Here is a 12,068-nt window from a genome sequence, read left to right on the forward strand (position 1 = left end):
GACGACAGGTCATCGAACTGAAACGTTAACCACGTTTCTCCCTCTCTCCACAGACGCTGCCTGACCTGCTGAGTGTTTCCAGCATTATCTGTTTTGATTTGTATTCTGATTGTTTCTTGATTCCATGTGTCTCTTGTAATGATCAATAACATGTCATTCTATAGTGGACACTAGGTGGAGCAGTAGAGCTGTATATAGCTGTATGTATAAGACTACACTACCCAGCTGTATGTATATTAAGACTACATTACCCATGAGGCACTCGGCTACCCACAAGGCAACAGTCAAAATGGAAGCCTCTACAGATACTGTACCTAGTCCACATGTGCTCAATAAAGTAACTAGCAAAAGCGAGCTGTGTTCATAATAAGAATGTCTATTTATTAATGAACATAAGATCTCTCTCATTGCCTCCCTGCCTTGTCTTGATTTGAGTGGAGTGGAATAAATAGAATGAAATGATCACAGAGCAGCTTTTACTGACAGAGTCCACAAAGACATTTTTCAGTATCGCAATGACTGACTACCTGTCTTGAAATGAAATAAAATGCAATAAAGTGATACACAGCAGCATTACATGTGGACAAGGCCATAATGAAATCAATAAGGTTTAATACAACAACAGCAGGTAATAAGACAGCAGAACACATCTCACACAAACACCAGCTTTAGCCCTCTCTCTCTCACACACACACACACACACTCACAGCCTGGCCAGCCTCCAGAGACATGACTGCTGTGTTGGAAGATTAAAACGAAAAAGACACTTTTCAGTGCCTTCTCATTTCACTTTGTGGCCTACAGAAACAGGCTTTCTATTCAGCAATTTGCCTGTTGATTTCATGTCTCACTCACTCTCACTGACTTTCTGTCTGTCTCTCTCTCACTCACAGTCTCCCTCCCACCCACATTGAACTAAAATTTACAGTAACATGACAACACACACTCACACAGACTCTGCAATTTGAAGACTTCTTCTTCATAGGCAGTCCCTCAGAACCGAGGATGACTTGATTCCACATTAAAAATGTGTTCTCAGGTGACTGATTAGTCCAATGTGGGACCTACAGTCTCTGACGCAGGTGGGGCACACGTTGGTTGAAGGGGCGTGTGGGTGGGGTGCTTGTGTTGAAGGGGCGGGTGGGTGGGGACTACTTGGGTTGAAGGTGTTAAATCTGTGAATCTTGAGGTATGGTGTCCGTTAGTAAATAGACAGAGACTGCAGAGGAACAATCAACAGGTGTTTACTGGATGAGGGTTGCTCGAAAACTACAGTACAGATCCCTACTCAGGGTTTATATACAGGTGTGGTCACTGCCGGTACTACAGATTACAGGAGCTGTAAAAGTAGTTCTCCCCTTAAACGCACACACACAACAGAAGGGGCGGGTGGGTGGGGCAGATGGTGGTTGAAGGGGCGGGTGGGTGGGGTTCTTGGGTTGATGTGCGCTCCTTGCACTGCCTGTGCTTGGCTTCCACTTGCTCCGGTGAAGAGACTCGAGGTGTTCGGCATCTTCCCGGATGCATCTCCGCCACCTTGTGCGGTCTTGGGCCAGGGATTCCCAGGTTTCGGTGGTGATGTTACATTTTTTCAAGGAGGTTTTCAGGGTGTCCTTGAAGCGTTTCCTCTGCCCACCTGGGGCTCTCTTGCAATGCCGGTGCTCCAAGTAGAGCGCTTGTTCTGGGAGTCTCGTATCGGGCATGCGGACAATGTGGCCCATCCATCGGAGCTGATCGAGTGTGGTCAAAGCTTCGATGCCAGGGATGTTGGCCTGAGCAAGACCACTGATGTTGGTTCACCTATCCTTCCAATGGATTTGCAGGATCTTGCAGAGGCAGCATTGGTGGTACCTCTCCAGTGTTTTGAGGTGCCTGCTGTACATGGTACATGTCTCTGAGGCATACAGCAGTGCGGGTATCACTGCTGCTCTGTAGGCCATGAGCTTAGTGCTGGGTTTGAGGTCCTGATCTTGAAACACTCTCTTCCTCAGTTGACCACAGGCTGCACTGGCACACTGAAGGCGGTGTTGGACTTCGTCATCGACGTCTGCCCTTGTTGACAGTAGGCTCCTAAGGTATGGAAAGTGTTCCACATTGTCCAAGGCCTTGTCATGGATTTTGATAATCGGGGGGCAGTACTGTGTGGCAGGGGCAGGTTAGCAGAGGACCTTCGTCTTACTGATGTTTAGTGTAAGGCCCATGCTATCGTATGCTTTGGTGAAGGTGTTGACGATGGTTTGGAGTTCGACCTCAGAGTGTGCGCAGACACAAGCGTCGACTGCATACTGTAATTCGACGACAGTGAATGGGATGACCTTGGACCTGGACTGGAGGTGACGGTAAATTGAACAGTTTCCCGTTTGTTCTCTAAATTAGCTCCACTCCAGTGGGGAGCTTACATCAGGGTGAGATGGAGCATTGCAGCTAGGGAGATCGAGAAAAGCATTGGTGCGGTAACCCAAACACCCACTCGCATAGAGACACACTCAGACAAACTCTGCAATTTGCAGAAACTCACATCCATTTTGGAAATGGTGCAGCCTGGGAGTGGCTGAGTCTCGTGACCTGCGTCTGGGCCTCTGACCTCACAATGGGAGATGACGCAATCAGCTCGAGCTGGAAACCCTTAAATTAAATTAAAATCAAGTCATCGGCTGGAAATGGTCACACAATGAGGGCAGTGACATCATCACTTGGAATGGTCACACAATGGGAGCAGTGACGTCATCACTTGGAGTGGTCACACAATGGGAGCAGTGACGTCATCACTTGGAATGGTCACACAATGGGAGCAGTGACATCATCACTTGGAATGTTCACACAATGGGAGCAGTGACGTCATCACTTGGAATGGTCACACAATGGGAGCAGTGACGCCATCACTTGGAATGTTCACACAATGGGAGCAGTGACCTCATCACTTGGAATGGTCACACAATGGGAGCAGTGACGTCATCACTTGGAATGGTCACACAATGGGAGCAGTGACAGCATCACTTGGAATGGTCACACAATGGGAGCAATGACATCATCACTTGGAATGGTCACACAATGGGAGCAGTGACGTCATCACTTGGAATCGTCACACAATGGGAGCAGTGATGTCATCACTTGGAATGGTCACACAATGGGAGCAGTGACATCATCACTTGGAATGGTCGCTCAATGGGAGCAGTGACAGCATCACTTGGAATGGTCACACTGTCACACTCAGTCTGGGTCTTGTTCCCTGCAGTAACTCCAGCTGTTTCCTTCCGTTTAAACGGAACTGATTCTCCCCCAGCCTGAAACAGATTAAAGATTAAACAGGAATTAATAGATTGAACATCAGTGTAAATAACCGCGAGACTGGGGTTAATATTTCAATAATAATTACAGACAAATATTACCCAGAAAAGTGACTGAATCCCATTGATATTTAATTGATTATATTAAACATTAACACAACCACTCACCAGATGCACTCCAGACTCCGGCAGGTCAGTGTGAGGCGGCGGAGAGCGGGGACAGATCGGTCTGTGAAGGAGTTTGATCCCAGGTTCAGAATCATCAGTGAGCGGTTTGTACTGAGAGCGGAGGAGAGATTCTCAGCACAAGAATCTGAGAGACCGACACCAAACAGACTGGGGATCAGAGAGAGAAATAACAGGAATCAGAGTAAATCCCCAGAGTTTATTAATAACACTGTTACTGATACTGATAATAATGTCCAGTGTCAGACACCCAGTTATTATAAACACAATCTCACACAGTCTGGTACTTACCGCAGTCTCTATATTTTACAGTCTGGGTTCCTCAGAGCCACAGACAGTTGTTTCACTCCTGAATCTTCCAGCTTATTATAACTCAGGTTCAGATCCGTCAGTGAGCGTTTTGTACTGAGAGCGGAGGCGAGATCCTCGGCACAAGAATCTGTGAGACCGACATGATACAGCCTGGGGATCAGGGAGAGAAAAAACAGGAATCAGAGTAAATCCCCAGAGTTTATTAATAACACTGTTACTGATACTAATAATATGTACAGTGTCAGACATCCAGTTATTATAAACACAATCTCACACAGTCTGGTACTTACCGCAGTCTCTGTATTTTACAGTCTGGGTTCCTCAGAGCCACAGACAGTTGTTCCACTCCTGAATCTCCCAGTTTATTATTACTCAGGATCAGGTCCGTCAGTGAGTGGTTTGTACTGAGAGCGGAGGCGAGATCCTCGGCACAAGAATCTGTGAGACCGACACCATCCAGCCTGGGGATCAGAGACAGAAATAACAGGAATCAGAGTAAATCCCCAGAGTTTATTAATAACACTATTACTGATGCTAATAATGTTCAGTGTCAGACATCCCGTTATTATAAACACAATCTCATACAATCTGGTACTCACCGCAGGTTCTGTATTTTACAGTCCGGGTTCCTCAGAGCCACAGACAGTAGCTTCACTCCTGAATCTCCCAGTTTATTATAACCCAGGTTCAGATCCGTCAGTGAGCAGTTTGTACAGAGAGCGGAGGCGAGATCCTCGGCACAAGAATCTGTGAGACCGATACCAAACAGACTGGGGATCAGAGAGAGAAATAACAGGAATCAGAGTAAATCCCCAGAGTTTATTAATAACACTATTACTGATACTAATAACAATGTAGAGTGTCAGACATCCAGTTATTATAAACACAATCTCACACAGTCTGGTACTTACCCCAGTGTCTGTATTTTACAGTCTGGGTTTCCCAGAGCCACAGACACTAGCTCCACTCCTGAATCTCCCAGTTTATTATTACGCAGGTTCAGATCCGTCAGTGAGCGGTTTGTACTGAGACCGGAGGCGAGATCCTGGGAACAAGAATCTGTGAGACCGACAGCCCACAGCCTGTGGATCAGAGAGAGAAATAACAGGAATCAGAGTAAATCCCCAGATTTTATTAATAACTCTATTACTGATACTAATAACAATGTACAGTGTCAGGCATCCAATTATTATAAACACAATTTCACACAGTCTGGTACTTACCGCAGTCTCTGTATTTTACAGTCCGCGTTCCCCAGAGCCACAGACAGTAGTTTCACTCCTGAATCTCCCAGTTTACTGTCACTCAGTCTAAACACAAACAGAGAGAGAGAAACAAACTGAATTGAAGCCCGGAGTGTAATGATATCAGCAAATAGAGATGGTATTTGCCTGTTCGATTATGATGCCTTAATAGCATGTTTGCAGGTATTGATTGCTTGTGCCTGACCAGCAGAGGTCATGTGACCGAGACAAGCAAGGCAGTGGAGTTTAGTTTCAGTTTCGTTCTAAATGCATCACAAGCATAATGTCTCCTGGAAATGCTATATAAAGAGTTGAACAGACTTTAGATTAAAAGTCATTCTCTTTCATAAATGTCTCGTCATTGAACCCACAAAGAAATCAATACACGGAGCTGATGTAATTTTCTCTCTGGGATATTACAGCAATCACTGAAAGTATTCAGGACATTAATCACCCGGTTTCCCCCCGCGATTTCCCACATGGGCGGGTAGGGGTCGGTTCGGGTGGGGTCGGGTGGAGGGAGGTGCCGGGGTCGGTGCTGGGTTGGGGGGTCGAGGTCGGGTGGAGGGAGGGGCCGGGGTCGTTGGTGTGTCGGGGTTCGAGGTCGGATGGAGGGAGGTGCCGGGGTCGGTGGTGGGTCGGGGGGTCGAGGTCGGGTGGAGGGAGGTGCCGGGGTCGGTGGTGGGTCGGGGGGTCGAGGTCGGGTGGAGGGAGGTGCCGGGGTCGGTGGTGGGTCGGGGGGGTTGAGGTCGGGTGGAGGGAGGTGCCGGGGTCGGTGCTGGGTTGGGGAGTCGAGGTCGGGTGGAGGGAGGTGCCGGGGTCGGTGGTGGGTCGGGGGGTCGAGGTCGGGTGGAGGGAGGTGCCGGGGTCGGTGGTGGGTCGGGGGGTCGAGGTCGGGTGGAGGGAGGTGCCGGGGTCGGTGGTGGGTCGGGGGGGTTGAGGTCGGGTGGAGGGAGGTGCCGGGGTCGGTGCTGGGTTGGGGGGTCGAGGTCGGGTGGAGGGAGGTGCCGGGGTCGGTGGTGGGTCGGGGGGTCGAGGTCGGGTGGAGGGAGGTGCCGGGGTCGGTGCTGGGTCGGGGGGTCGAGGTCGGGTGGAGGGAGGTGCCGGGGTCGGTGGTGGGTCGGGGAGTCGAGGTCGGGTGGAGGGAGGTGCCGGGGTCGGTGCTGGGTTGGGGGGTCGAGGTCGGGTGGAGGGAGGTGCCGGGGTCGGTGGTGGGTCGGGGAGTCGAGGTCGGGTGGAGGGAGGTGCCGGGGTCGGTGGTGGGTCGGGGGGTCGAGGTCGGGTGGAGGGAGGGGCTGGGGATGGTGGTGGGTCGGGGGGGCGCGAAGGGGTATGGTCGTGTCGGGTGGGGTCGGGTGAGGTCGGGGTCGGCTGAGGGCCGGATGGGGCTGGGAGAGGTCGGGTGGGACCGGGGTCGGGTAAGGTCGGGGACCCACTCGACCCACCACTGATGGTACCCGCTGACCCCTGTGAAATTCCCCCCTCACTGGGAATGTATCTCACTCTGTCCAACAGCCCATATATTCAGGGATTGTCCGTTAATGTATTTATTAAATAAAGTGCTGTCTGTGTGAAGCCTTTAAATGTCCCTCAGTCCGTCTCAATCCCTGATGATCGGAATTACCCTCCTGGAGCTCAGTGACCCGCCTCGTCATGTTTGGAGAAACTTCTCATTTCTGCTGCACCTTAAATCCCGGACTTTATGGGAATAAAGCGATTTTCCCAGAATTAAATGATAAAGCGGTGATTCCCTGTACTTTATACTCTGAGCATTATATTAATCTGTATAATATCCCGGGGTGAGTTATATTGTGAAACGCTAACTGCTGCTGTAAAATCCGTCCCCCAGGATTTTATATAACAAGGAGAATTTATTCTGAATTAAAACAGGAAATGCTGGAAATACCCAGCAGGTCAAGCAGCATCTATAGAGAGAGAAACAGAGTTAATGTTTCAGGTCAAGGACCCTTCGTCAGAACTGGAACAAGTTACAGATGTAACGGATGTTTAAGCAAGTGTAGGGGCCGGGAAAGATGGGGGGAGTGGAGGAAAGAACAAAAGGGAAGGTCGGTGATAGGGTGGAAGACAGGAGAGATTGAAAGACAAAAGGGATGATGGTGCAAGCAAAAGGAGATGGTAATGGGACAAGTTAAGTAACAAAAGATGAATCTAGTTGAGGTGTAAATGTCAATGACAGAATCATCAACAGCTGTCATGCGAGAGAAAAACAAGGAAAAAGAAAAACAATAATGAAACAAATAAACTAGGGGCTGAGTTTATAGTCTGAAATTGTTGAACTCGATGTTGAGTCCAGAAGTATGTAAAGTGCCTAATTGAAAGATGAGGTGCTGATCCTCGATCTTATGTTATACTTTGTTGGAAGAGTGTAAGAGGCCGAGATTGGAGAGATCAGAGTGGGAGTGGAGCAGAGCATTAAAGCGATAGGGGACCAGAAGCTCGGGGTCACACTTACAGACTGAGCGAAGGTGTTCCACAAAGCGATCACCAATCTGCATATTTCTGCCCAATGTAGAGGAGACTGCATCGTGAGCAGTGAATACAGTATATTAAATTGCAAGAGGTACAAGTAAATCGCTGTTTTACCTGGAAGGAGAGTTTTGGGCATTGGACAATGGGAAGGGAAGAGCTAAAAGGGCATGTGTTGCATCTCCTGTGCTTGCACAGGAATGTGCTCTGGGAAGGGGAATGTGTGTTGGGGTGATTGAGGAGTGGACCAGGTTGTCGTGGAGGGAGCGTTCCCTTCAGAATGCTGAAAGGGGAGGTGAGGGGAAGATGTGTTTGGTGGTGGGATCACGCTGGACATGATGGAAATGGCGGAGGATGATCCATTGAATGCAGAGGCTGGTGGGTGAAAGGTGAGGACAAGGTGAACCCTATCATGGTTCTGGGTGGGCTGGGAAGGGGTGAGAGCAGAAGTGCGGGAAATAGAAAGGACATGGTCAAGAGCCATGTCAACCACGGTAGAGGGGAGTACTCAGTTGAGGAAAAAGGAAGACATGTCGGAAGCACTGGTGTGGAAGGTGGCATCATCGGAGCAGAAGCGACAGGGACAGAAAACCTGGGAGAATGGACCAGCGTCCTTACAGGAAGCGAGTTGGGAGGAAGTGTATTCCAGGTAGTTGTGGGAGTCAGAGGGCTTAGAGTGAATGTTTGTCAATAGCAGCAATAGAGTATATCCTGCCCCGTTACAAGTTTTAAATCTCCTTGCACACCTAGTTTACAGGGGAGGGGAGTCTCTCACTTTATTCCCATTAACTGGCTCTACATTTATTTCAGGTGTAACTGGCCCGACAGTTTTTTGGGGAATTTTCGTAAGTTCCCTCCCCTAGTGTGGCCTCACACATGGGGTGGATTATGGGGAATTCCCGGGTTCACTTCCCCCGGTTTACCCAGGAGCCGCCCGCTGTGTGAGTGGCCCCACCGCTGGCCGGTGTGTGTCTGCACTCTGGTTAGATTGGAACATTTTCACCGGCAGGTTTAAGATCCTGAATATTAATCTTTACTCAATGTTCAGGACTGTGAATAATTGTAAACATTTACAGATGAAAGAATTCCCGATTCCCCAATATTCCCAATCCAGGAAACTACCCCCTCGACAGGACACACCCTGCACGGTATTTGAGTAAATATCGAACTGTTAGTGATTTAAACTTGGGTTTCTCTCCTGTTTCCAGTTGAAATGGTGGATGTGAAAAACATTTTTAATTAATTTAATCTTTACTGCCGGATTATATTCTGAGTTTACATTCTGCTGTCCAGCTTTATTAAAGGTGACTTATTGTAATTAAATTATCAGACTCTCAGTCACCTGTATCTGCTGATCCGATAAATACTGTAAAATCCCTACTTGTTCACAAGGATCCATTTTAGATTCTCCAGTCCTTAGGGAATTACTGACCGATCCTCTTATTATTGGTCATATTTGTGTTGAATCCGCTTCTCTCTGGTTTAACTGAACTGTTTGTTTCCCTACATTATGGAGCAACAACACAATCCGTGACTGTTCTACAATTCACCCAACAGTTAGAGACAAATAAACAGTTAACTTAGCTCCCGGCATTTGTGCAGTACGGGTCCCAGCCACTGGAGTCCTTCACACTGAATGTTGCAGTTCTGTAGATCGAGTGTTTTTATTGTATCACAGAGTCCAATGACGTGAGACAGGACCGCACAGTCAATGGGGGTCAATGTCAATCCATTAAATGTAAGTGTTTCCACAGATCCCACTGTGGTCCGAGCCAGTGCTTTATTCTGAGACTCAAACAGGTAGTGTAATGTGTTCAGGAGGTTCCTTTTACCAGTATTACTCCCTATGTTTCCAATCTGTCCTTCAATCTTCTCCTTCACCCAGTCAATCACTCGGCAGGTGGTTTGATGAAGAAATGGACCCAGAAACTCCTCCAGGGGCCGAGCTGCCTGTGGGGAGGAGAGACCAGCAAAAAACGGAGAAATATCTCAAATCGCCCATCTTCCTTGCTGTGGGCTTCTCTGAGGAGTTTCAGGATGTCCCCAGGATCTGGAGTCAGGAATTGAGAGAGTGCGGCTACAAACTCTTGGATGGTGAGGTGCGGGAATGTGTACACCACGCTCTGGGCAGATTCATCTCTCTCCAAATGTTCTATCATGAACCCAGATAGGAACTGGGAAGGTTGTAGATTGTACTTGATCAAATCTCCATTTCTAAACACAATCTTCTTCTCAGAGACTCCTGTGAAGGCCATCTCACCAAGATTCAGTAACACATGACGGGGGCTTTCAATCTCTCGGCCATGGTTTTTCAAAATGTTGTAAATATAGTAGGAATATAGTTGGGTGATGGTCTTGGGAACTCGCTGCTGATTCCTGTCTCTTTGTGTAAAGAAGGGGCCTAGTGACAGACCGATGATCAAGCAGTCGGAAGGGTTGTAGCACATGGTGTACAGGATCTCGTTCTCTTCCACGTGTTTGAAAACAGCTGCTGCCACCGTCTGATCTTCAAAAAACTTGTTGAAATATTCCTTCCGCTCTTCACCAACAAATCCCAGGATTTCAGCCCAGACACTGATCGAAGTCACTAGCACTGAACATCCTGGGAGCAGCTTGTGCTGTATTAAACTGTACACAATGTCAGACACTTCACACCAGTCTTCAGGATCTGTGCACATGTGCTGAGGTTCAGTATTTCTCCGATTGTCAGCAAAATCGATACTGTCCTTGAATTCATCCAAACCATCGAATATAAACAGCAATCCCTCTGGGTTCTTCCAGAGCTCCCTAAGAATATTCCCAAAGTAAGGATACAGATCCAATATCAGATTCCTCAGGCTTATTCTACAGTTAATAGCGTTCAAATCCCAGAACTTAAAACTGAAAACAAATTGAAAGTTTGGGTATATTTTCCCAGTGGCCCAGTCATGAACAATCTTTTGTTCCATTGTTGTTTTTCCAATCCCCGAGACTCCGCTCACAACTGCTGAACTCACAGACTTGGATCGCCAGAAGATACCCTCGCTTTTCTGGAACAAACCTCCTCTGTGGGAAAAACTGCTGTGGAACAACTGATCAGTTCGGGTTTTTTCCAGTTCTCTCCGCAGATGTTTTTCTCTCCACTCTTCATGGTGTCGGCCTCTTACCAGCAGTTCATGTTCTACAAGAGTCCGATCTCGAACAGTAGAAATGACCGTTGGCTCAGCATATCGATCAACCAGCTGGAAAATCTTAACCTTCTCCTTTATTAGGATAGTGTTCACTCTCAGTGTATCAGTTTGTACCCGGAGTGTTTCCTTGTGTTTCTGCTGAAACTCTTCAATAAGAACAGACAGAAAGTGGTTCTCAGTATTATTTGTATTGACAGAAAAACAACTTGCCAATGCCATTTCACTATTCAGTAAAATAATGCAAGATTTAATTGGCAATTTCGATAGAGGTGTGTGTAGAAATTAAAAAACTCAGTTAATAGCTGAGAACTGTTTCAAATCCTCACGTGATTCTAATAATTACTTGGAAATAGGGCACAGGATATCAGTGGGATATGGACAGAGTGTGAATGGTCAAATGTCTCACTGTTTTGTATCAGATTTTGGGCAGGTTATTTGGGGCATTGTGTGAATTGGAAGTGGGACAGACTGTGAATGGTCAAGTGTCCCACTGTTACTGTAGCAGAATGTGGGCAGGTTATCTGGGGCATATTGTGAATTGGGAGTGAGACAGACTGTGAATGGTCAAGTGTCCCACTGTTACTGTATCAGACCATGGGCAGGTTATCAGGGGCATTGTGTGAATTGGCAGTGGGATAGACAGTGAATGGACGGATGTCCCACTGTTATTGTATCAGACCTTGGGCAGGTTACCTGGGGCAGTGTGTGAATTGGGAGTGGGGCAGACTGTGAATTGCCCAGTGTCCCACTGTTATTGTATCAGACCTTGGGCAGGTTATCTGGGGCATTGTGTAAATTGGGAGTGGGACAGACTGTGAATGGTCAAGTGTCCCACTGTTATTGTATCAGACCTTGGGCAGGTTATCTGGGGCATTGTGTGAATTGGGAGTGGGACAGACTGTGAATGGACGGATGTTCCACTGTTACTGTATCAGACCTTGGTCAGGTTATCTGGGGCAGTGTGTTAATTGGGAGTGGGACAGACTGTGAATGGACAAGTGTCCCACTGTTCCTGTATCAGACCTTGGGCAGGCTATCTGGGGCATTGTGTGAATTGGGAGTGGGACAGACTGTGAATGGTCAAGTGTCCCACTGTTACTGTATCAGACATTGGGCAGGTTATCTGGGGTATTGTGTGAGTTGGGAGTGGGACAGTCTGTGAATGGTCAAGTGTCCCACTGTTATTGTATCAGACCATGGGCAGGTTATCTGGGGCATTGTTTGAATTGGGAGCGGGACAGACTGTGAATGGTCAAGTGTCCCACTGTTACTGTATCAGACCTTGGGCAGGTTATCTGGGGCATTGTGTGAATTGGGAGTGGGACAGATATGAATGGTCAAGTGTTCCACTGTTACTGTATCAGACCAGGGGCAGGTTATCT

The 12,068-nt window shown here is 47.9% G+C and overlaps 1 protein-coding gene across 1 annotated transcript in view; it reads right to left on the reverse strand.

The window, feature by feature from the left end:
• Window positions 1-4,380: 4,380 nt before the first annotated feature.
• LOC147085682 (NACHT, LRR and PYD domains-containing protein 3-like) overlaps window positions 4,381-12,068 on the reverse strand; it is a 113,779-nt gene continuing 106,091 nt past the window's right edge. The window contains exons 3-4 of the mRNA XM_085979156.1: window positions 4,697-4,867; window positions 4,381-4,555 (exon numbers count right to left, since the gene is read on the reverse strand). Of these exons, the coding sequence (XP_085835282.1) occupies window positions 4,381-4,555; window positions 4,697-4,867 (346 nt within the window). The remainder of the gene's footprint in view (window positions 4,556-4,696; window positions 4,868-12,068) is intronic.

The sequence above is a fragment of the Somniosus microcephalus genome, unplaced genomic scaffold (assembly GCF_052327205.1).
Source record: "Somniosus microcephalus isolate GS21.2 unplaced genomic scaffold, FLI_Smic_1.0 unresolved_chr8, whole genome shotgun sequence".
NCBI classification, from domain to species: Eukaryota; Metazoa; Chordata; class Chondrichthyes; order Squaliformes; family Somniosidae; genus Somniosus; species Somniosus microcephalus.